This window comes from Heptranchias perlo, chromosome 7, assembly GCF_035084215.1.
Source record: "Heptranchias perlo isolate sHepPer1 chromosome 7, sHepPer1.hap1, whole genome shotgun sequence".
Classification (NCBI taxonomy): domain Eukaryota; kingdom Metazoa; phylum Chordata; class Chondrichthyes; order Hexanchiformes; family Hexanchidae; genus Heptranchias; species Heptranchias perlo.
In genome coordinates, this window is record NC_090331.1 from 49,694,291 (window position 1) to 49,718,255 (window position 23,965).

Sequence of the window (23,965 nt, forward strand, 5' to 3'; positions counted from 1 at the left end):
CTGGAACTTGTGTGAGGAGAAGACTACTGCAAAAAGCTAAACTTTCAAAATTTTGACTGAAACCAATTGAAAAATAAAATACTTAATCCACAAATAATTTAACTTGTGTAAGGAGCAAAAATAACTAAGAAGTGGTAAAACAGAGTAACTCAGAAATTAAAGTGCTAAATAGCAAAAGTACTGCTAAAAAGTTGAACAGAGTTGCCTCGTCCATCTACAGCGAGAGAGAATGAACTAAAGACAGGACTCAAAATGAAAATGGTAATCAGCAGCTTTGGACCATCAGCCATGCTTCTGGCACAAAGGCTCCTAAACAGAACAGCATTCCCAAAACATTTGTAGGTGCCAAAAACAGTCTTTAACAAATTTCTGTTGGGAGAACAGGGCAATTCTTAGCTCATATGTGGATCGTGGACAAATGAGGAAAATTCACATTTCTTTATTTCAGCTGCCTTGATTCAGGATGCCTTATAGCTATATTGACTGCTTTTAGAAACACTCTACAGAAATTTCAAAAGTATGACAATTACAGATGAGTGTAAGAAAAGTCAGGGATGTGAAAAGACTAATAAGCTTGTGAAAGTCCATCCCTCTAGAGCGCTAATTCCATTTTCAATCTTTTTGCATTGATTATCTTACTTGGTAAATTATTTATCAAGAAGCTTTTTCTTATGTCGGTTTGGAATTTAATTTTCACTTATTTCCATTTATGCAGTGGCTTGTCAATCGGAGGAAATCATGATCAAGCTGTATAGTACCCTATTCAGACCACACCTTGAGTACTGTGCCCAGTTCTGGTTATTGAGACATGGAGGAGAAATTTAAGCACTGGAAGTGTGGAGAAGAGCCATGGGGCCGATCCTATGCGTGGTGGGCAGCCCGCACAATCTCCACGATGAAATAGAGATTGTTAATCATGTATTACGCAGCTCCCAATGCAAAAGATTACAAGTTTCAGATCACAGAGGACTTGAATCTGCTTATGGAAATTGCCTTTTGCTGTCAACATGCATAAAGAAAGCCTGAATTGCAACAACTGATACTGTTGAAGATCGACTGATGGATGCCTAGTGAAAGCATGCAAATTAAGAGAAAGAACAAGAAATGGAAAAGTAAGGGAGGGGAAAGAAAAGATTCTTTTAAATACCAGCTCCAATCAAATAAGTCAAAATTAAAGCAATTGTAAACAATTTTACAACACCAAGTTATAGTCCAGCAATTTTATTTTAAATTCACAAGCTTTCGGAGGCTTCCTCCTTCCTCAGGTAAATGTCAGGAAGGAGGAAGTCTCCGAAAGCTTGTGAATTTAAAATAAAATTGCTGGACTATAACTTGGTGTTGTAAAATTGTTTACAATTGTCAACCCCAGTCCATCACCGGCATCCCCACATCAAAATTAAAGCAGAGACAGAAATAAAAACATTGGAGAAAGCAAAATAAAAGGAGGGGGATAACACCAATTCATTTTTAAAAAATAATAATACTATCTATAACCTCTGATCTTCCTTCCCGTTTCCACAGTTTTGCATCTCTGCTTTTAAGATTTTATCCCCTACCACCGACAACTCCTGGGAACACCTTACAACTTTCCATGAGGGCAAATATAATAAGATTTTTCTCCTGACAGTATGGAAAAGAGCACAGCTTAACACAGAGTCAACGCCATTTACTTTTCAAATTCAATTAGGCAACAAAGGTTTTATTTTTTAATTTGAATGTAGCAGTGTTACTTAGCACATTTGTAGCAGTCATAAAAGAATTTCTCCTACCTTGTTACTAATTCTCCTAGGTCAACAGCAATGTTGTCTGAAAAACACAAAAAGAGATGGCAAAAAATTAGTCTAAATATGTCATTCAGTAATTCTCTATAATGTGTCTTGTTATTGAAGAATAGCAACAACTTCCAATTATAGTGCCTTTAACATAAAAAAAAAATCCAGATATATGTATGGAAAATGGAGGCTGAGCAGGGAAAGGAGAGATTAGGAGGGGTGACTAAAAGCTTGGTCAAAGTGAAAGATTTTGAGGAGGTGGAAACGTTTAGGGAAGGAATTTCAGAAAGTAGGACCCAGGTTGAATGTTCTGCTGTCAATAGTGGGGCGAAGAGGCCCATGTACAAGAGGCTGGAATCTGAGGAATTAGAGGGGTCAGGGGTATGTAGGACTGGAGATTGCGGGGACAGAGTAGGTTGAACCAATGGAAGAATTTAAAGACAAGGACAAGAGTTTTAAATTTGAGGCATTGGGGATGGGGAGTCAATATAGGTTTAAAGAGGTGAACGGAACTTAGTGTTGAATAGGATACATGCAGCAGAGTTTTGGATAAGTTGGAGTTTATGGAAGTGGAGAATGAGACGCCAACAAAGGAGAGTATTCAAGTAGTCAAGTCTGGAGGTGACAAAGCCATGTATAATGGTTCAGTAGTAAAGGGGCAGAAGCGGGCAAACTTGCAGAAATGGGATTATGCGGTCTTTGTGATAGAGAGGCTTTAGGGTCAGAGGTCATTGGTTGCATTCAGCCTGAAACAGTGGCTGGCGTGGAGGATGAAATCAGAGGCAAGTGAGCAGTGTTTGCCGTGAGGACAAAGATATTGGGCTATAAATTCGGCCGTGTAGTGCCCGTTGTGCAGCCTCCTAAAGTTTCAAAATGGCGTCCAGAATATGCGCGCACGCTTCTAGCGTGACGTGCACCCGACACCATCTTGGTAAAGGGGTTACCGCAGGTGCAGATAACCAATGCTGGCAGCATGTAAAGTAAGGAGAATATGCGTTAGATCAGCGTGAAACACTGATTTAAAGGGAGAGATGCCATTTTGGCACTCAATGCTCCAGCCAACACATTGTCTTAACCACAACCAGCTGAACATGTCTAAGATAGCCTGGAGGACCCCCCACCAGCATTATTTAAAGGGGCCATACAAGATTTACAGGTTAGTTGATGGATTATTGCTTTTGGTTGCTGATGAATTTATACCTGTTTTTGGAGGTTTCTAATAATTGAATACTAGGACAAAGTGAGATAGCCTAACAGTTAGAGCCAGGACTTGCAGGAGTGAAGTTAGGAAACGTTTCTACACGCAAAGCGTGGTAAAAGTTTGGAACGCTCTTCTGCAAACGGCAGTTGATGCTAGCTCAATTGTTACTTTTAAAATCTGAGATTGATAGATTTCTGTGAATCAAGGGTATTAAGGGATATAGGGCTAAGGCAAGTATATGGAGTTAGGTCACAGATCAACCATGATCTCACTGAATGGCGGAACAGGCTCGAAGGGCTAAATACCACTGCCACTTGCTGCCTCCTGTTCTGCACCACCTTCTCCTGCAAGAAAGTGAGAGGTATGTTGGTGAGTGTCCTGCAGGATTTCTGGGTGATGTGCATTTCATGATTGAATAGATGCCAGTGCATGTGACCTGTGAGTTATGGGTGTGTGGCTTGCAACAGTGGTAATGTGTGAGGGTGAGAGGAAGCGTCTGAATGGAAGAGTTGAGTACTGATTGAAAGAGTTTGTTGGTAGGTGGGTGATGGGGGGTGTATGCGGCTAGTGGTGCAGTTGGTAAGAGGTGCCACTTGAAAGTTGACCTCACTCACCTTGACCACTTGTGTCAAAGCATTGAACATTTTCTTGCACTGCATCAGTGTTCGTGGTGTTATGAACCTGGCATTGATTTCATCCCCTACTGCTTCCCACTGCCTCTTGAGCATATGTGTGAAGGGCCTCTTGCCCCCACTGTGGATATAAGATGCCCCTCCTTCTGTCCACCCCTTGCACCAAGGCCTCTAGTGCATCAGCAGAGAACTTTGGTGCACGCACTCTCACAGGCCTGGTACAAACTTGGATCGGCAGATTGAGGGGGTCTGGCATGCAGATTGGAGGATATGGGATTTAGTACTGCGCAACCTTCATTCAATGTTTTAACATAACTCAACAGTTTGTATACATAGGGACGGGACCTGCATCTGTGTTTTACGTGTGCGATGTCTGATCTCCGTTCACACTCCGTGTGGACCCATATCTTTTGTTTTGCAAATAAGAGGTGCAGCCTGCCTTTAAGAGGTGCAAGCAAATCACACGATACGTGGGCTCTCCCTGCAGGTGAGAAGTGCGAAGCTGGTGAGACCATCATAGCTAGACCTGATTGCTGCGCTTCTATCAGGTAAGTGACCAGGCAGCACGAATGTCTCATCAGAACCACCGGGCACGGGCTAATCGCGCACAGCAATGCCCGTGCCCGGATTTGGGGGTTAACCAATTTAACCCCCAATGGCTTTGGTCTTCCCAATGTTGAGTTGGAGAAGTTAAGAACCATCCAAGACTAAGTGTCAGACAAGCTATGTCTGACATCACGGATGCCATCAAGGGGTTGAGAGGTAGAATGAGCTGTCATAAGTGTAAGTATGGAAGCTACCTTTGTGACTTTGGATGATGTCACTGATAGGCAGCAGGTAGATGAGGAAGAGGAGAAAGTGAAGGATAGATCCTTGGGGGACTTGGAGGTGATGGTGTGTGGTGGAAAGACAAGTCACTGCTGCAGATGCTCTACCTATTTTCAAATAGGTAAAAGTGGAACCGTGCATGGGAAATCTAATGCAGCTGGATAACGGAGGAGAGTAGTTGAATGAGGATGGATGGTTGACCATATGGAACACTGTGGAGAGTTCAAGGAGGGTCTATGCACCATGATCACAGGAAGAAGGATGTTATTTGCGATTTTGGTTAGGGCTGTTTTAGTAGAATGGGCAGAGACCGGAATGGAGGTATTCAACAGGGAATAATGGGCGAGATGAGCACAAAGCTGGGTGGCAACATGTCCAAGGATATTGGAGAAGAAAGGGAGGTTGGAGGCTGCCAACTCAAGAAGCTAAGTGCTTTTTACAGCACTTTTTGTGAGCCAGGAGAAGCAGGCATGCTATCTCTGGCCCCCGAAGGAAGCCTTCTGCTGATCGCGGCCTCTCTCTTCTCTTCCCCTCCCCCCCCGCCACCTCTGCGTCACCGGCCTTGCTGGATTTTCTCCCCACTCTCCCCAGAAATATCGAGCCCTTGATGTTTGAGGTGAGTGTGGAGAGGGTGAGGAAGAGAGGTTTAAAGGAGATGGCTAGTTGTAGAAAAAGTGAGCTTGGGTTTATTCTTGCCCTCCGGAGGATGACTCTAGAGTAGAGGCCAATTTTGACAGAGCAGAGCAAGGCCTTGTAAAGATTTATATGGTCAAGCCAGATCAAGAGATGGATGGCTAAGCCAGTTGTGGCCAGGCACATTCAAGTTTGCACCCCTCAGACTTGAGGGAGCAAAGATGGGCACCATACCAGAGGGAAATACAAGCGCAAGAGACAGTGATAGTTTTGCTAGGAATGAAGCCACTGAAGATAGAGGTGAGAGTGTGATTTACTCATGACAGCTGTCTCAACAACAACAACTTGCATTTATATAGCATCATGAACGTAGTAAAATGTCCCAAGGCACTTCACAGGAGGGTTATCAAAAAAAAATTGACACTGAGACACATAGGGAAGTATTAGGACAGGTGACCAAAAGCTTGGTCAAAGAGGTAGGTTTTAAGGAGCTTTTTAAAGGAGGAGAGGTAGAGAGGCGAAGAGGTATCGGGAGGGAATTCTAGAACTTAGGGCCTAGGCAGCTGAAGGCATGGCCGCCAATAGTGGAGGGACAACATGTAGATGAGAAATAGGAGGGGGCCCAAGAATAGATCTTTGGGGTCTCCAGAGGTAACAGTGCAGGAGCAGGAAGAGAAGCCATGCAGGTGATTCTCTGGCTATGACTGGATTGATAGGAACAGAACCAGGTGAGCGCCGTCCCACCCAGCTAGAGAGGCATTGGAAGAGGATGGTGTGGTCAACCGTGTCAAAGGCTGCAGACAGGTTGAGATGGATAAGGGATAGTTTACTACTGTCACAATCACATAGGATGTCATGTGACTTTGATAAGGGCCATTTCAGTACTGTGGCAGGGGTGCAAACCCGATTGGAGGGATTCAAACATGGAGTTGCGGGAAACATGGGCACGGATTTGGGAAGCGACAACACATTCAAGGACTTGAGAGGAAAGGGAGATTGGAGATGGGACAGTAGTTTGCAAGGACAGAGGGGTTAAGGGTGGGTTTTTCTGAGGAGGGGGATGATGAAGGCAGATTTGAAGAGGAGAGGGAACTGTTAACAATATCAGCTAACATGGGGGCCAGGAAGGGAAGTTGGGTGGTCAGTTACAACTAGTAGATTTTTTAAAAAGCAACTGCCATTTCCACAAAACTCTCCTATGGCATTTCACTAAATCTGGCTCCCAATCTATTGGGTTGTGAAAACACCAACAAATGGCACAGAAATAAAAGGTCAAACGTTTAACACAAAGAAGTATTGAATGCAAACAAACAATAAAGATATTTTAAGTTCAGAGTTAGGCATGGTCCACTACATAATATTGTCTATTCTGTGTACCCTGAAGTAAGCTGTGGCACCTTTCCTCACATGCTGTTGAAACATACCTTCTGGATCAAGTACTTCCAATATTCCTGTTGAATCCTGTAAAAATTAATTCCACTTCAGCTTGCAGGTCTTCAGGTCAGCATTTTAGATTTTTTTTCCGGTTAAAATGTTAGAGACTGATCATTTATAATACTCTTACCCTTACAGAAGAGGGCATCTTCCCTGCAGAACAGTGCCTAAGAGAATACAATTTGACAGTTACAAAATGTTTTTGGGCAATATACCTCAATGGGCCTATGTAAGCAGCTGTCAATTTTGCCTGAATGGCTATTACGAATTATTTCCAGTAATCAGTTTACATGTTTTGCCTGGTTTGACTAAAATTAAGTCATTTATTTTATCACAAAATGTTAAAGACTCTCCGACAAATGTCAAACCGGACAAATCCATAATATCCAGTGTTTAGACACTAGGATTCCTCACTTCAGGTTCTCTGACCCCAAACCAACTACACAATTGATCCTAAGACCACATGGATACAATTACAATTATACCAAAACTTGACATTAATCTCTTCCAAAGCCTTTTATTTTTGTGGAATCCTGCAAAATACAGCAGATTTATCCTGACTGCTCTTCATAGTTTTTAAGAACTTTTAAAAACCCACCATTATCTGAAATCTGCAGATCGCATTAGTCTATTAGGGTAAATGTATAAACCATCATCAGCCAAGTAATCCAATTATCCAGTTTAATGGATAGTGCCAGTGTAACAATTTGGTCTTTACCTGTACTGCTTGAAGTAGATTTTTAATTCTTAATATTTCTGTAATGTTAAAGTCAGCATTTTGTCTCAACATTAAGCCAGCAGACCTGAAACTAGGCTGGCCATCTTGGTAATTTGAAGTGGTAATTAACTATGCTGAGAAGTCGACGCAGTTGGTCCACCATAGATGTCTCGTTAGTGGCACTGCTATGTAAGTTACTATAGCTTTGAAGCAATGGGAAGATGATATGACCATTAATTGAAATGGTCATATCATTGAGAAGCCTCTTTGGCCATCAATAAAGATGGTGGAATATCCATTCTGAGTTAATTAAATCATAAAAGGCACTCTGTCCAAACACAGACTTAAGGCAGGTATCAAGGTCTCACATACAAGAGGTAATTTTAACTTTGGTCGATGATGTAAAACAGGCGATAGTTATTTGACGTCAATGGAAGAAAAAAAAATCGGGTGCGGTTATATAGTGGGCAGCTAATTCTATACTGCCCGTTTTACACCAAAGTTAAAATTATCCCCGCACAGTCTGAATGGAAGAGGTTGCCCTGATAGGCAGTAACAGAAAGCATAGACTAGCAAGTTTTAGAACAGCTTGGCTTGAAAGTGGGCCTACACCTAAAGTGACAATAAGGTTGCAATCTTCATTATTTTTCATAAACCATCAACCCTGAGCTAAACTTCTGACCTATTCTCTCCATTACATAGTCCATCTATTTCTACTTCTGTATCATCATTTGCCTCTGTCTGTACACCAGCCCATCTGACACTGAAACCCTGATTCATGACTCTGCCACCACCAGATTCAATTACTCCAAAGTTCTCCTGATCAGCCTCACATTCTCCACCCACAGTAAACTTCAGCTCATCCAAATCTCTGCTCCCAGTGCTTTCCAGCACCAAGTCATGCTCATCACACTCACTGACATACATCGGCTCCAGGTTCATCAAAATCTCAAATTTAAAACACTTGTGTTTAAAACCCTCCTTAGCCTCACCCCTACCTATCTCTGAGACCTCCTCCAGCCCTACAACCCCTTCTGAACTCTCTGTTCCTCCGACTCTGGCCTCTTGTGCACCCCTGTCCTTCACCCCACCATTGGCTGCTGTGCCTTCAGATACTTATGCCCTATTCTCTGGAATTCCCTCCATACATCACTGTTTATTCACCTCCCTCTCCTTGTTTAAGACCCTCCTTAAAACCCATCTTTACAACTAAGCTTTTGGTCACCTCTCCTTCTTTGGATTTCTCCCCACACCTCTGTGATGCACCTTGGGATGTTTTATAAAATGCAATTTTGTGTTGTTGTTGTTGTTGCTGCTGCTACCGTCACCACCTCAGTAATTCCAATAGGGCCAGGCACTCAACTATGTAGTGCTGAAAAAGTCCACTTTGCTGTTCTTATGGTGGAGGAGTGAGATTTTCAGCCTCCTACTGTCTAATCTGGTAAACAGACTTCTAACTGGAATCTTACGAAAGAGAGACCCAGGAAAGCCTCGTAATTCTAATTCATGCTGTGACACTTATCGTGTCATCATCACTGTGCAGGACACAAGTCAAAGAAAAGTTTTAAAGTTGTCTTACATCGATAATTTGACACAAATCAGAAATCAACATTGTGATTACAAACACCTGAAATGCTTAAATTAAAAACAAATCTATTGATGATGTTCAATACCGTATACTAGATTAAATAAGGCATTAAGAGCTTGACTTCCAACACAATAAGCATATATCCTTAATGAAAGATACCCAAGAAGCTTATTTTGCAACTATACTACAATTGATATATAAGTTTTATACATGCAATTTGTACCAACATCATTGTAAAAAACACCGTACGCATCCAAGCTACAATTACAAAACTAGCTTCCTCTAAATAAAGAAAAAATAACCCTGATGTTGTGCTATATAATTAATTGGTACATAAATCAGTCAAGTCTAATATCCTGTGCTGGATTAAAATATCAGAAAACATTTCAGTTCAACCAGAATCTTACCGACTAAGTGCATATTAAATTTAAAGGTCTTGTGAGTTTCAAATGATAATGAGACAAACATGCCTCACAAATGGACATCACCATATTCCCTTTTATGACATCATGACTCCAGGTTTATTAGAAAATTACCTGCAATGAGTTACATTGAAATTCTGTGCACAGTATGTATTAAAGTGACATAATACCAGATTACTGGACTCTATACTACACAATTCTAAGATACTTGCTTTGCTTTGTTAAATTGTCATGCCATATTATATGGGTTCGATTTTCCTGGGTTCCAATTGCCCCAGCACTGGACAGGAGCAGCTCATCCAAACTTTATTTTGTTTCCTTGGACCTGAACATGGCCAAGGAGTACCCCAGCAAAGACCTGCAACCGCCGCCCCCCACCCCTCAGTAGGGTGCAAGAACAGTAGAAGAAGCAGGAAATTTAAGTTGCAGGCCAACAGCTGTGTGTGGGGCCTCCAAGATCTCTGTCTGGCTGCTGATGGAGTTCAGTAGCCAGAAAGTCCCAACTGGCCTGAAAAGATCCTGTGAGGGGGAGGCAAGAAAATAAAAATTAGCACCTACCTTCTAATCTTCGGGCTACCCCTGTAACCCTCACGGACCCGCCAAGAAAATCTATTCTATATTTTATTAAAGCTGTTCCACTTCTAATGTATTCCTTCATCTCTTTTTAAGGTAAAACTCATTCATCTTATAATCAAACTTAATGTTATTCACATTTACATGTATGTACTAAAATTACCAACATTTAATAGCATTTGATAGCCATTGTCTCAACTTATGAGTCTCTCTGGATCAAATTGAGCAACACCAACTAAACATTTTACCATTACAGAATTTTAACAGCAAGTAATTTTGAAATTCTACTTTTAATCTGTCCACCATGTACAAAATAGACATTTTAGCTATTTTAGTTTTAACACAGCTTAACAAGATAGATTAAAGCTATATTTTTCTTTCTGAAATCCCCTCCAAGATTTGCTTGATTAGCTGGTTAATTGAGAACTCAGCAAAACTCAGAAGGAGCAACTTTAAATGCAAAATTACAACTCTCAACCAGTCTGTAATCTCTAAGGCACAAGGAACACAGACACCACAATCCCAATAGACAGAGCGAAGCAGGACGGGAGAACACTAGGCTTCGCCCGCATTGCAGGGTTCTCCACGGTCCAAGGTGCCAAAAACTGCATCCACGTTGCCTTGAGTGCTTCCCATCAACAGCCTGGCGTCTTTCTCAATAGAATGTGCAGCTTGTTTACGACCACAGGCAGTGCATCATGCAAGTCTTCGCATTGTTTCCTGGCAGCAGTCAGTCCTTGGTCCGCCCAGTATACATCCAGACTGTCAGGTCACGTGCTGGCTACTGGGCAACAAGAGGTATCCCCTCCAGACATGGCTCATGACTCCTGTCAGGAACCCAGGCACAGACGCAGAGCTGGCCGACAATAAGAGCCATGCCGCCACCAAAAATATAATTGAGCAGACCATCGGCATGCTCAAGCAATGCTTCAAATGCCTGGATCGTTCGGAAGAGCTCTGCAGTACACCCCTAACTGTGTTTCCAAATTTGTGGTCGTGAGCCACATGCTGCATAACTTTGCTATACTAAGGGACCAGCCTTTACCATCACCTGGGCAGCCAGAAGTGGAGAAGGAGGAAATACAGCACGAGGATGAGGGAGAACAGGAGCAGCATCGACAACCAGTGCCCATAGTTGCCAGAGCTCAGAGAGCAACTCTTCAAGTGCGCTTCACCTGAACCACCCCACCCATCCCCAATACACCAATAGTCCCTCAATCCTTATCATCACCATCCTTACTACCGCCATCTGATTGCCTTCTTTCACTCCAGCCTTATGGGTCTTACCCTCACTTAACTACAAATATTAACACCAACACCAAATCCAGAAAAAAAATTATTCGAACAACTCTATTCCATAAGTGTATAATAGTTAACAGGAATAATTAAGAATCAGCCTTGTGCAATCCCTTAATGCCTGTCCTCAGTGCTCGTTTACCTATCCTAGTACTCAGCTGCTAAGATTCTAGACTTGGGTAAGGATGAATTCAATGGGATGAGACAGAGACTGTCCACAGTAAACTGGGCAAATCTGTTCATGGGTAAAACGACTGATGATCAGTGGGAAACGTTTACAGAAACATTTAACGTGATACAGAATCAGTTTATACCCGAGGGGCAAGAACTCTACTTGCCAAATAAAGCCATGGACAACTAAAGAGGAAAAGTACAGTATAAGACATAAGGAAGGGGCATACAAAAAGGCAAAAAATGGCTCAGATCCTGGCGAATGGGAAAGATACAAACATCAACAAAGCGTCACAAAACAGATAGTTTTGCTCACCGATGCTCAGTTTGGGTTCCGCCAGGACCACTCGGCTCCAGACCTCATCACAGCCTTGGTCCAAACATGGACAAAAGAGCTGAAATCCAGAGGTGAGGTGATAGTGACTGCCCTTGACATCAAGGCAGCATTTGACCGAGTGTGGCACCAATGAGCCCTGGTAAAATTGAAGTCAATGGGAATCAGGGGGAAAACTCTCCAGTGGCTGGAGTCATACCTAGCACAAAGGAAGATGGTAGCGGTTGTTGGAGGCCAATCATCTCAGTCCCAGGACATTGCTGCAGGAGTTCCTCAAGGCAGTGCCCTAGGCCCAACCATCTTCAGCTGCTTCATCAATCACCTTCCCTCCATCATAAGGTCAGAAATGGGGATGTTCGCTGATGATTGCACAGTGTTCAGTTCCATTCGCAACCCCTGAGATAATGAAGCAGTCCGAGCCCGCATGCAGCAAAACCTGGACAACATCCAGGCTTGGGCTCACAAGTGGCAAGTAACAATCGCGCCAGACAATCACCATCTCCAACAAGAGAGAGTCTAACCACCTCCCCTTGACATTCAACGGCATTACCATCGCCGAATCCCCCACCATCAACATCCTGGGGGTCACCTTTGACCAGAAACTTAACTGGACCAACCATATAAATACTGTGGCTACAAAGAGCAGGTCAGAGGCTGGGTATTCTGCGGCAAGTGACTCACCTCCTGACTCCCCAAAGCCTTTCCACCATCCACAAGGCACAAGTCAGGAGTGTGATGGAATACTCTCCACTTGTCTGGATGAGCGCAGCTCCAACAACACTCAAGAAGCTCGACACCATCCAGGACAAAGCAGCCCGCTTGCTTGGCAGCCCATCCACCACCCTAAACGTTCACTCCCTTCACCACCGGCGCACAATGGCTGCAGTGTGTACCATCCACAGGATGCACTGCAGCAACTCACCAGGGCTTCTTCGACAGCACCTCCCAAACCTGCGACCTCTACCACCTAGAAGGACAAGAGCAGCAGGTACATGGGAACAACACCACCTGCATGTTCCCCTCCAAGTCACACACCATCCCGACTTGGAAATATATCGCCATTCCTTCATCGCCACTGGGTCAAAATCCTGGAACTCCCTTCCTAACAGCACTGTGGGAGAACCTTCACCACACGGACTGCAGCGGTTCAAGAAGGCGGCTCACCACCACCTTCTCGAGGGCAATTTGGGATGGGCAATAAATGCCGGCCTTGCCAGCGACGCCCACATCCCATGAACGAATGAAAAAAAAGTAAGAGCTACAAAAAGAGAGTATGGGAAGAAACTTGCAAGGGATATTAAAACTAATACGAAGAACTTTTATAGTTATATTAGGAAAAAGAGGGTGGTCAGGAGCAGTGTTGGCCCCTTAAAAACTGAAAGTGGGGATATTGTCATTGACATGGGGAAATGGCAGACATGTTGAACAACTACTTTATGTCAGTATTTACAGTCGAAAAAGAGGATAGCATGCTGGAAATCCCAAGAAAACTAATATTGAATCGGGGACAGGGACTCAATAAAATTAACATAAGTAAAACAACAGTAATGAAGAAAATAACAGCACTAAAGAGTGACAAATCCCCAGGACCCGATGGTTTCCATCCCAGGGTTTTAAAGGAAGTAGGTGAGCACATTGCAGATGCCCTAACTATAATCTTTCAAAGTTCTCTAGATTCAGGAACTGTCCCTCTAGATTGGAAAATTGCACATGTCACTCCACTTTTTAAGAAAGGAGAGAGAAGGAAACCAAGGAATTATAGACCAATTAGCCTAACATCTGTTGTGGGGAAAATGCTGGAGTCTATAATTAAGGCTAGCGTGACTGAACACCTTGAGAATTTTCAGTTAATCACAGAGAGCCAGCATGGATTTGTGAAAGGTAGGTCGTGCCTGACAAACCTGATTGAATTTTTTGAAGAGGTGACTCAAGTAGTGGACAGGGGAATGTCAATGGATGTTATTTATATGGACTTCCAGAAGGCATTTGATAAAGTCCCACATAAGAGACTGTTAGCTAAGACAGAAGCCCATGGAATAGAAGAAACAGCACGGACTTGGTTAGGAAGTTGGCTGAGCGAAAGGCGACAGAGAGTGGGGATAATGGGTAGGCATCAACATTGGCAGGATGTGACTAGTGGAGTCCCACAGGGATCTGTCTGGGGCCTCAATTATTCACAATATTTATTAATAACTTAGATGAAGGCATAGAAAGTCTCATGTCTAAGTTTGCCGACGACACAAAGATTGGTGGCATTGTAAGCAGTGTAGATGAAAACATAAAATTACAAAGGGATATTGATAGATTAGGTGAATGGGCAAAACTGTGGCAAATGGAATTCAATGTAGACAAATGTGAGGTCATCCACTTTGGATCAAAAAAGGATAGAACCGGGTACTTTCTAAATGGTAAAAAGTTAAAAACAGTGGATGTCCGAAGGGACTTAGGGGTTTAGGTACATAGATCATTGAAGTGTCATGAACAGGTGCAGAAATCAATAAGGGTAATGGAATGCTGGCCTTCATATCTAGAGGACTAGAGTACAAGGGGGCAGAAGTTATGCTGCAGCTATACAAAACCCTGGTTAGACCGTACTGGAGTAGAGAGCAGTTCTGGGCACAGCACCTTCGGAAGGACATACTGGCCTTGGAGGGAGTGCAGCATAGGTTTACTAGAATGATACCCGGACTTCAAGGGTTAAGTTACGAGGAGAGATTACACAAATTGGGGTTGCATTGTCTAGAGTTTAGAAGGTTAAGGGGGGATCTGTTCGAAGTTTATAAAATATTAAGGGGAACAGACAGGGTGGATAGAGAGAAACTATTTCCGCTGTTGGGGATTCTAGGAGTAGGGGGCACAGTCTAAAAATTAGAGCCAGACCTTTCAGGAGTGAGATTAGAAAACGTTTCTATGCACAAAGGGTGGTAGAAGTTTGGAACTCTCTTCCACAAATGGCAATTGATGCCAGCTCAATTGCTAAATTTAAATCTGAGATAGATAGCTTTTTGGCAACCAATGGTATTAAGGGGTATGGGCCAAAGGCAGGTATAGTGATACTTTATTAACTTCACACAAGCATCAATACATGGAAGTGTCTAAGCAGTAGTTAACAGTACAGAACAAGAATTATATTACCCGTTCCATTCTGGGTGATAGGTGAGCCCACTTCTCGCTCCTACACCAAAAGTCTCAGACCCACCCCTCCCCCCCACTTATACCCCAAAAGAATGGAACTGCGGCAAAAAACATCCAATCAGGTATTTTCCCAAATACTCCCCTTAATTTACCCAATCATATGGACAACACAAACTTGTCCAGAAGAGACGGTGCCTTGCGGCCCCCTTATCTCTTCTTATCCTTAGCACAATGTTTTTCAGTCCCTGTAGTTGATGAGTCACCCTATAGGCCTTGAAGATAACGGGAGTTCTAGCTAGCTTCATCATTCCAGTATGTCTGAAGGAGTGAAGATACCTTTTTGTTCCCTCCCTTAGTTTGCAATGACAGGATGCTCGTGGCTGTTAGTCATCCTGCAGCATCAGTAAGTTAATTCAAAAGCAGTCTATTTGGTGACACAGCAGTTCCAGCTAAAGCCTTGACTATTTAACTCTTTCGAGCCTGGTTCCCCTAAATAACTTCTAAACCTATATTTCCTTACAAAGCCCCCTTCAGAGCCAAGATGCCATTGAAGCTGTCAGCAGAGGCTCTGTCATGGTGGGCGCCACTGTCTTGTTCATGAACATAACCACTCTCTCCATTTTCGACAGAATGGTCTCCATGCTCTGCGTAAAGCCCCAACACAAATTGGAGCTGGACTCCTCCATGCTCTCAACTATTGCGCGTGCGCCCTCGCTGGCAGGCTGCCCACTGCAACTAGAAATTGAGTGCCGTGATTACTTTGACAGCCCCAGGCAGAGGTGTTTGGGCAGATGATCTTAGCTGCAGGTCTTCTTGCAGAAGCTGGCACACCTCAACTCCTCCTCTCCCATTAAAATGCTGATCAAGGGATGTCCATTGGGAATCCCCTGTGGCTGAATCAGAACCTCAGTTTGGATGGGGGTGAAAATTTTCCTGTGGCCTGACAGATCCTCAGTCTGTCAGATGCAAGTCCACCTCTGTATAAGAGTACTGCAAAAAAAAAAGTTTCCCAAAAGATGACTTGTTAATGCAGAGATCATGCACAACAATTTCTCCAGGCTATAGGCTGCAAACTAGAAGCACTTTTGCCAATATTAGCTGATGCTGGCAATATTTTGTTATTATTTACCCATAGTGCATTGGGAATGTAAATCGCAGGAATTTGGCCTGTCTATGTCAATTTGGCCTGATATGTCAATATATGGGCAGATTTCAAGGAGGCTCCAAGCCCAACCATAAATTACAGCATTACAAAAACAGGGCACAAACCCACGGAAACATGTCCCGTCCCAACTTGGTGTCCAGAAAATACCACTGGATCATTTTAACTCCACGGATACACTGCAAATGGCAAGTAAATTCAGAGCCAAGCACTTCGCTCAGTAGTGCACTATATCCCTGTTCTGATTAGTTTGGGCTTGTGAACAGTTGAAATGGATTATGCAAAATGATTCAAAAGCGAGCTAAGTCTGGCATCTTATAAAACCTAGACATGAGCAGTGAATTCCAATTCCACTCTCTGAAGTGTATATGTTAGGAAAGAGTAAAAATATTTGTAATATTCTTCAGATAATTTATGGATTAACCATTCATCAACCTTATAGCATGCAGTGGTGCATGACCATTTAACAGAACATGGTCCATTATGGAATGCATGGCAATTCTAGGGCTAGCTACCCCTTACCACCAGTGACAGAAAACCTAAGCACAGTCACAGTTTTTCTCTGGAATACTCTGACCATGGCTGTAAAGAGCTTGGGATCCAATGTACAGGAGTGTCTCATCTGGATTCCACATGCTAGATGATCTGATTAAGAGAATCTTGAGGCAAAGATTCACATACCTAACTGCTGCACAGCAATTTGCTCCCATGCAGATCTCTGGACATGCTATGGGAGTACCCAGCAACAGGGGCATGGCAAGAGCTGGCACAAATAAGCTGTCTCTCCAGGCTACTTTAACTGAAATGGTACGCATGTGCCAAAAAACTGCAGGACCATTGCAGTGTCAGATACGGTGCCAGTAGTCGCATGGTCATCTCATGGCTCAGTATCAAAAAGTGCAGGGACACCTCAACCTCAAGAAGCAAGCAATGACACCCAGCAGTTAGCCACCATATTTATTCCTCCCACTCGGAAGCACTTAGAAGTAGCAATAGGTTAGGTTCCAGAAGACGCACACGCAATGCTGCCACAAAGGGGAAGCAGTGAGGTAAGAAACATTAATCTCACATATATAGATCTCTTTTAGGGAAACAAACTGGTTGCAATTTATTTCAACTTGGTCCAAAGAGTTTGCTGCTAAAGGGGTCGAATGAGGAAGCAGCAAGTTAACAGATCGGTATCTACGGTAGTTAAGGTTGAGCAGAGAACAACGGTGGGGATGGTCACTGCATTGTACACAGGTGGACAGGGCTATTTGTGCATTGGGCAGATCTTCCACTTAACTGAAGGTCTCACTGATTAGAGCTTGCCCCATTACTCTTTCTGACTGCAACTGCACTTTAGCAGGTATTTTTTCAGGTTTGGTGAGTGTCTGCTGCCACTGATTGCGGCTGAACTTCCTCATCCACTTGCTCCGTGATAACACTTCCCTATATAGCAAAGTAATGCAGCATGCAAAATACTTCTATGATCTTTGAGACCTTAACAGGGTTACACTGCAAAACACTCACTGATCTATCCAAGCATCTGAACCTTTGTTTCAACATGCCAATAGTATGTTCCACCATGGTTCTGCTGAATGCATGTGCCTCATTACATTGCTGTTCACCTCTTGTTTGTGTTATTGCAAGTGCCATAGTGCTTGTGGGTAGAATAGATTACCTGAGTTCACTTTGACACATTTCAACAGAGGCTCTATGGCAAGGGAGAACAGGATAAGAGATAGGGAGCATCCCTGACTGCTCTCCTGGCACAGTGGAAATGCAGAGGAGCTGAGGTCATCAGTGGAAATTGTAGACGTGGTATGTGAGCACAGGATTATAATTCACTTCCTAAATGCATCGCCAAAGGCAATTTTCTCAAGTTTGCAGTGTTATTCTCTCAGCCTCATTTTCCCAAACCCAGTTTTCCAGCTGATTTATCCAGTGTTCTGCTCAGGTGTTCACACCATAGAACACGCGGGTTTCCATTTATATCCTGGATGGTTACTAGAAAGCTTTAATTGCGCTTTCCAATTGCCACTACCAAGTTGGGATAATTCAGGTAGCAGCAACTCTTAACTATCCCACAATACGATATCAGCAGACAATCCAAATCTTAGTGGCGAACCCAATATGGGTTGGGAGCTGCTCACCTGTATAAATCTGAATATATTAAATTGGCCGAACACAGGAAATCCTTGAAGTTACTGATTGGCAAGAGCATGCTCCAGTTCTGCCACTTTAGTACTGGGACTGGAAAATTACCCATAATGAGTTTTGTGCTAATGGGACTGAAGGATGAAGGATAAGATGTTAACTACAATACAGAATCCACTCACCTTACATCTTCGTTATCAGTTTTAAAAGAAAATGCCAATAATCAGTTTGATATGATTTAAATTGGGAAGGTTGAGCCTCATATTACTGGGCTCAGAGTAAATCCAAATTGACATGTATGGAGGAGCCTCTTACAGTAACAGATATATCTGTGGCAAGTAATTTCCTTTCACATTGAAAATATTTTGACATCTCATATCAGTTAAGAAATAAGATGCAAGAAAGTAAAGAATGAGAAAAGATTATTCAGCCCATCAAACCCAATCTTCCCACAGGCCATGTAAAGTCTATATTTTCTATCAACTCTATCTCCCTGAGAGAAAGTTCCATATAAATACTCCCTGATAAACAAAGGTAATCAAGTAAAACTCCAGAATGCTCATCTATCCCCCACTATTCAATCCTAACTTGCTGACCTCCACAGACACATTCCCTAGCCCCAAAGTGAGGAACCATTTTTCCTATGGAGTATTTGATCACCTCAGTTTAGACCTAATTCTGTAGCCTCCAATCTCATTATTCACCAGATATTTATCTAATTTCTCTTTGAAGGACTTAATCAATATAGTACAAACAACTTTTGATGGGATTCTGCTCCACTCATTCACGACTTTGTCCTTTAGTCAAAATTAAATGGCCTGACTACACCTACATCATCCATATCACTGATCTTCTTTCCTCCAATAAAAACAAGTTGCACTCCACAAATTTCTCTTATAACTTAAGAGTCTTAATTCCTGCAACCATCTTTCATGTTCTACTCTGAACCATCTCTGATGCAGCAACGTCTTTTGAAAAGAATGTGCCCAAAATTGCACACAATAGGTTAAATTTAGCGGTCTGTTCCCGGCATAGAACCTCATTTGATTGGAAGCACGGATCAGTCATCAGGCATGGTGGTCAGTGCACCTGCTTTATTTTAAAATAGGGAACAAAGTGACTTGGATGCACTGAACTATGAGCCTGATTCTCCGATCTGCGCTCCCGTCAAATGAAGTTCTGCGCTGGAGGATAGGAGCCGAGCCGAGCGGAGGGAGCGTCCGATAAAAGGCGGGATTTCAGAGCGCTGAGAACAGCTGAGAGGAGCCGAGCTGAGCGGAGGGAGCGTCCGATAAAAGGCGGGATTTCAGAGCGCTGAGAACAGCTGAGAGGAGCCGAGCCGAGCGGAGGGAGCGTCCGATAAAAGGCGGGATTTCAGAGCGCTGAGTGCAGCTGAGAGGAGCCGAGCCGAGCGGAGGGAGCGTCCGATAAAAGGCGGGATTTCAGAGCGCTGAGTGCAGCTGAGAGGAGCCGAGCCAAGCGGAGGGAGCGTCCGATAAAAGGCGGGATTTCAGAGCGCTGAGTGCAGCTGAGAGGAGCCGAGCCGAGCGGAGGGAGCGTCCGATAAAAGGCGGGATTTCAGAGCGCTGAGTGCAGCTGAGAGGAGCCGAGCCGAGCGGAGGGAGCGTCCGATAAAAGGCGGGATTTCAGAGCGCTGAGTGCAGCTGAGAGGAGCCGAGCCGAGCGGAGCTGCGACGGAGTTCGAAGTGACGTCAGGAATCAGATCGGGACGCGACACAGGGGAGGCACCTGATTGGTGAGTAGGTTCAGGTGAGTATTTCTACTTATCGACAGTAACTGAAGTAAAAGGAAAGGGAAGGTCTGCAGGTCTTATAGGAAGTTGCATTTATTTTTTAGTGAATCAAGGTCCCTAGTGTAGTTAACATTCTCTAAATTGAGAACAATTTAAAGGAGTAAACTCCTTAAAGGGAGTGGTAAGTAGTTTTTCTTTCCTTTTTTTTCTCTTGACATTGTAGTTGTTGTTAAGCTAACTTAAGGGTTAAGTCATGGCAGGAGATCCCAGAGCCATGTCATGTTACTCTTGTGAGATGTGGGAATTCAGGGATCCTTCCTGTGTCCCTGATTCCTTCACCTGCGGGAAGTGTGTCCAGCTGCAGCTATTGTTTGACCGCTTGACGGCTCTGGAGCTGCGGATGGACTCACTTTGGAGCATCCGCGATGCTGAGAAAGTCGTGGATAGCACGTTCAGTGAGTTGGTCACACCACAGATAAAAATTACTGAGGGAGATAGTGAATGGGTGACCAACAGACAGAGGAAGAGTAGGAAGGCAGTGCAGGGGTCCCCTGCGGTCATCTCCCTCCAAAACAGGTATACCGTTTTGGATACTGTTGGGGGAGATGGCTCACCAGTGGAAGGTGGCAGTGGCCAGGTTCATGGCACCGTGGCTGGCTCTGCTGCACAGGAGGGCAGGAAAAAGAGTGGCAGAGCTATAGTGATAGGGGACTCGATTGTAAGGGGAATAGACAGGCGTTTCTGCGGACGCAACCGAGACTCCAGGATGGTATGTTGCCTCCCTGGTGCAAGGGTCAAGGATGTCTCGGAGCGGCTGCAGGACATTCTGGAGGGGGAGGGTGAACAGCCAGTTGTCGTGGTGCATATAGGCACCAACGATATAGGTAAAAAACAGGATGAGGTCCTACAAGCTGAATTTAGGGAGTTAGGAGTTAAACTAAAAAGTAGGACCTCAAAGGTAGTAATCTCAGGATTGCTACCAGTGCCACGGGCAAGTCAGAGTAGGAATGACAGGATAGCTAGGATGAATACGTGGCTTGAGAGATGGTGCAAGAGGGAGGGATTCAAATTCCTGGGCCATTGGAACCGGTTCTGGGGGAGGTGGGACCAGTACAAATTGGACGGTCTGCATCTGGGCAGGACTGGAACCAATGTCCTAGGGGGAGTGTTTGCCAGTGCTGTTGGGGAGGGTTTAAACTAATGTGGCAGGGGGATGGGAACCGATGCAGGAAGTCAGTGGGAAATAAAATGGTGACAGAAACAAAAGGCAGTAAGGGAGAGTGTACAGAACATGACCGGACAGATGGTCTGAGAAAGCAGGGCAAAGACCAAGGGAAGTCTAGATTAAACTGCATTTATTTCAATGCAAGAAGTCTGATGGGCAAGGCAGATGAACTCAGGGCATGGATGGGTACATGGGACTGGGATGTTATAGCTATTACTGAAACATGGATAAGGGAGGGGTAGGACTGGCAGCTCAATGTTCCAGGGTACAGATGCTATAGGAAAGATAGAGCAGGAGGTAAGAGAGGAGGTGGAGAACATAGTGAGAGGGGATATATCCGAGGGTTCGCCCACTGAGTCCATATGGGTAGAACTGAAAAATAAGAAGGGAGAGATCACTTTGATAGGATTGTACTACAGACCCCCAAATAGTCAACGGGAAATTGAGGAGCAAATATGTAAGGAGATTACAGACAGCTGCAAGAAAAATAGGGTGGTAATAGTAGGGGACTTTAACTTTCCCAACATTGACTGGGACAGCCATAGCATTAGGGGCTTGGACGGAGAGAAATTTGTTGAGTGTATTCAGGAGGAATTTCTCATTCAGTATGTGGATGGCCCGACTAGAGAGGGGGCAAAACTTGACCTCCTCTTGGGAAATAAGGAAGGGCAGGTGACAGAAGTGTTAGTGAGGGATCACTTTGGGACCAGTGATCATAATTCCATTAGTTTTCAGATAGCTATGGAGAAGGATAGGTCTGGCCCAAAAGTTAAAATTCTAAATTGGGGAAAGGCCAATTTTGATGGTATTAGACAGGAACTTTCAGAAGTTGATTGGGAGAGTCTGTTGGCAGGCAAAGGGACGTCTGGTAAGTGGGAGGCTTTCAAAAGTGTGTTAACCAGGGTTCAGGGTAAGCACATTCCTTATAAAGTGAAGGGCAAGGCTGGTAGAAGTAGGGAACCTTGGATGACTCGGGAGATTGAGGCACTAGTCAAAAAGAAGAAGGCATATGACATGCATAGGCAGCTGGGATCAAGTGGATCCCTTGAAGAGTATAGAGATTGCCGGAGTAGAGTTAAGAGAGAAATCAGGAGGGCAAAAAGGGGATATGAGATTGCTTTGGCAGATCAGGCAAAGGTGAATCCAAAGAGCTTCTACAAATACATAAAGGGCAAAAGGGTAACTAGGGAGAGAGTAGGGCCTCTTAAGGATCAACAAGGTCATCTATGTGCGGAACCACAAGAAATGGGTGAGATCGTGAATGAATATTTCACATCGGTATTTACGGTTGAGAAAGGCATGGATGTTAGGGAACTTGGGGAAATAAATAGTGATGTCTTGAGGAGTGTACATATTACAGAGAGGGAGGTGCTGGAAGTCTTAACGCGCATCAAGGTAGATAAATCTCCGGGACCTGATGAAATGTATCCCAGGACGTTATGGGAGGTTAGGGAGGAAATTGCGGGTCCCCTAGCAGAGATATTTGAATCATCCACCGCTACAGGTGAGGTGCCTGAAGATTGGAGGGTAGCAAATGTTGTGCCTTTGTTTAAGAAGGGCGGCAGGGAAAAGCCTGGGAACTACAGACCAGTGAGCCTGACATCTGTAGTGGGTAAGTTGTTAGAGGGTATTCTGAGGGACAGGATCTACAGGCATTTGGAGAGGCAGGGACTAATTAGGAACAGTCAGCATGGTTTTGTGAGAGGAAAATCATGTCTCACGAATTTGATTGAGTTTTTTGAAGGGGTAACCAAGAAGATAGATGAGGGCTGTGCAGTAGACGTGGTCTACATGGACTTCAGCAAAGCATTTGACAAGGTACCGCATGGTAGGTTGTTACATAAGGTTAAATCTCATGGGATCCAAGGTGAGGTAGCCAATTGGATACAAAATTGGCTTGACGACAGAAGACAGAGGGTGGTTGTAGAGGGTTGTTTTTCAAACTGGATGCCTGTGTCCAGCGGTGTGCCTCAGGGATCGGTGCTGGGTCCGCTGTTATTTGTTATTTATATTAATGATTTGGATGAGAATTTAGGAGGCATGGTTAGTAAGTTTGCAGATGACACCAAGATTGGTGGCATTGTGGACAGTGAAGAAGGTTATCTGGGATTGCAACGGGATCTTGATAAATTGGGCCAGTGGGCCGATGAATGGCAGATGGAGTTTAATTTAGATAAATGTGAGGTGATGCATTTTGGTAGATCGAATCGGGCCAGGACCTACTCCGTTAATGGTAGGGCGTTGGGGAGAGTTATAGAACAAAGAGATCTCGGAGTACAGATTCATAGCTCCTTGAAAGTGGAGTCACAGGTGGATAGGGTGGTGAAGAAGGCATTCGGCATGCTTGGTTTCATTGGTCAGAACATTGAATGCAGGAGTTGGGATGTCTTGTTGAAGTTGTACAGGGCATTGGTGAGGCCACACTTGGAGTACTGTGTACAGTTCTGGTCACCCTATTATAGAAAGGATATTATTAAACTAGAAAGAGTGCAGAAAAGATTTACTAGGATGCTACCGGGACTTGATGGTTTGACTTACAGGGAGAGGTTAGACAGACTGGGACTTTTTTCCCTGGACAGTAGGAGGTTAAGGGGTGATCTTATAGAAGTCTATAAAATAATGAGGGGCATAGATAAGGTCGATAGTCAAAATCTTTTCCCAAAGGTAGGGGAGTCTATAACGAGGGGGCACAGATTTAAGGTGAGAGGGAAGAGATACAAAAGGGTCCAGAGGGGCAATTTTTTCACTCAAAGGGTGGTGAGTGTCTGGAACGAGCTGCCAGAGGCAGTAGTAGAGGCGGGTACAATTTTGTCTTTTAAAAAGCATTTGGACAGTTACATGGGTAAGATGGGTATAGAGGGATATGGGCCAAGTGCAGGCAATTGGGACTAGATTAGTGGTATAAACTGGGCGACATGGACATGTTGGGCCGAAGGGCCTGTTTCCATG

At 44.0% G+C, this 23,965-nt stretch overlaps 1 protein-coding gene across 4 annotated transcripts in view; it reads right to left on the bottom strand.

Annotated features, from left to right (window-relative positions):
• The window catches only part of erich2 (glutamate-rich 2), a 125,765-nt gene that overhangs the window by 70,663 nt on the left and 31,137 nt on the right, over window positions 1–23,965 (bottom strand). For 3 of the 4 annotated variants that reach the window (XR_010963428.1, XM_067987485.1, XM_067987488.1), the window contains 3 exons: window positions 6,631–6,667; window positions 6,491–6,527; window positions 1,770–1,806 (listed from right to left, as the gene is read on the bottom strand). Coding sequence is in view for 3 of the 4 variants with exons in the window: in XM_067987485.1 (XP_067843586.1) it covers window positions 1,770–1,806; window positions 6,491–6,527; window positions 6,631–6,667 (111 nt within the window). In the remaining variant the exon portion in view is untranslated. The remainder of the gene's footprint in view (window positions 1–1,769; window positions 1,807–6,490; window positions 6,528–6,630; window positions 6,668–23,965) is intronic. The other variant, XM_067987486.1, reaches the window with a different exon arrangement.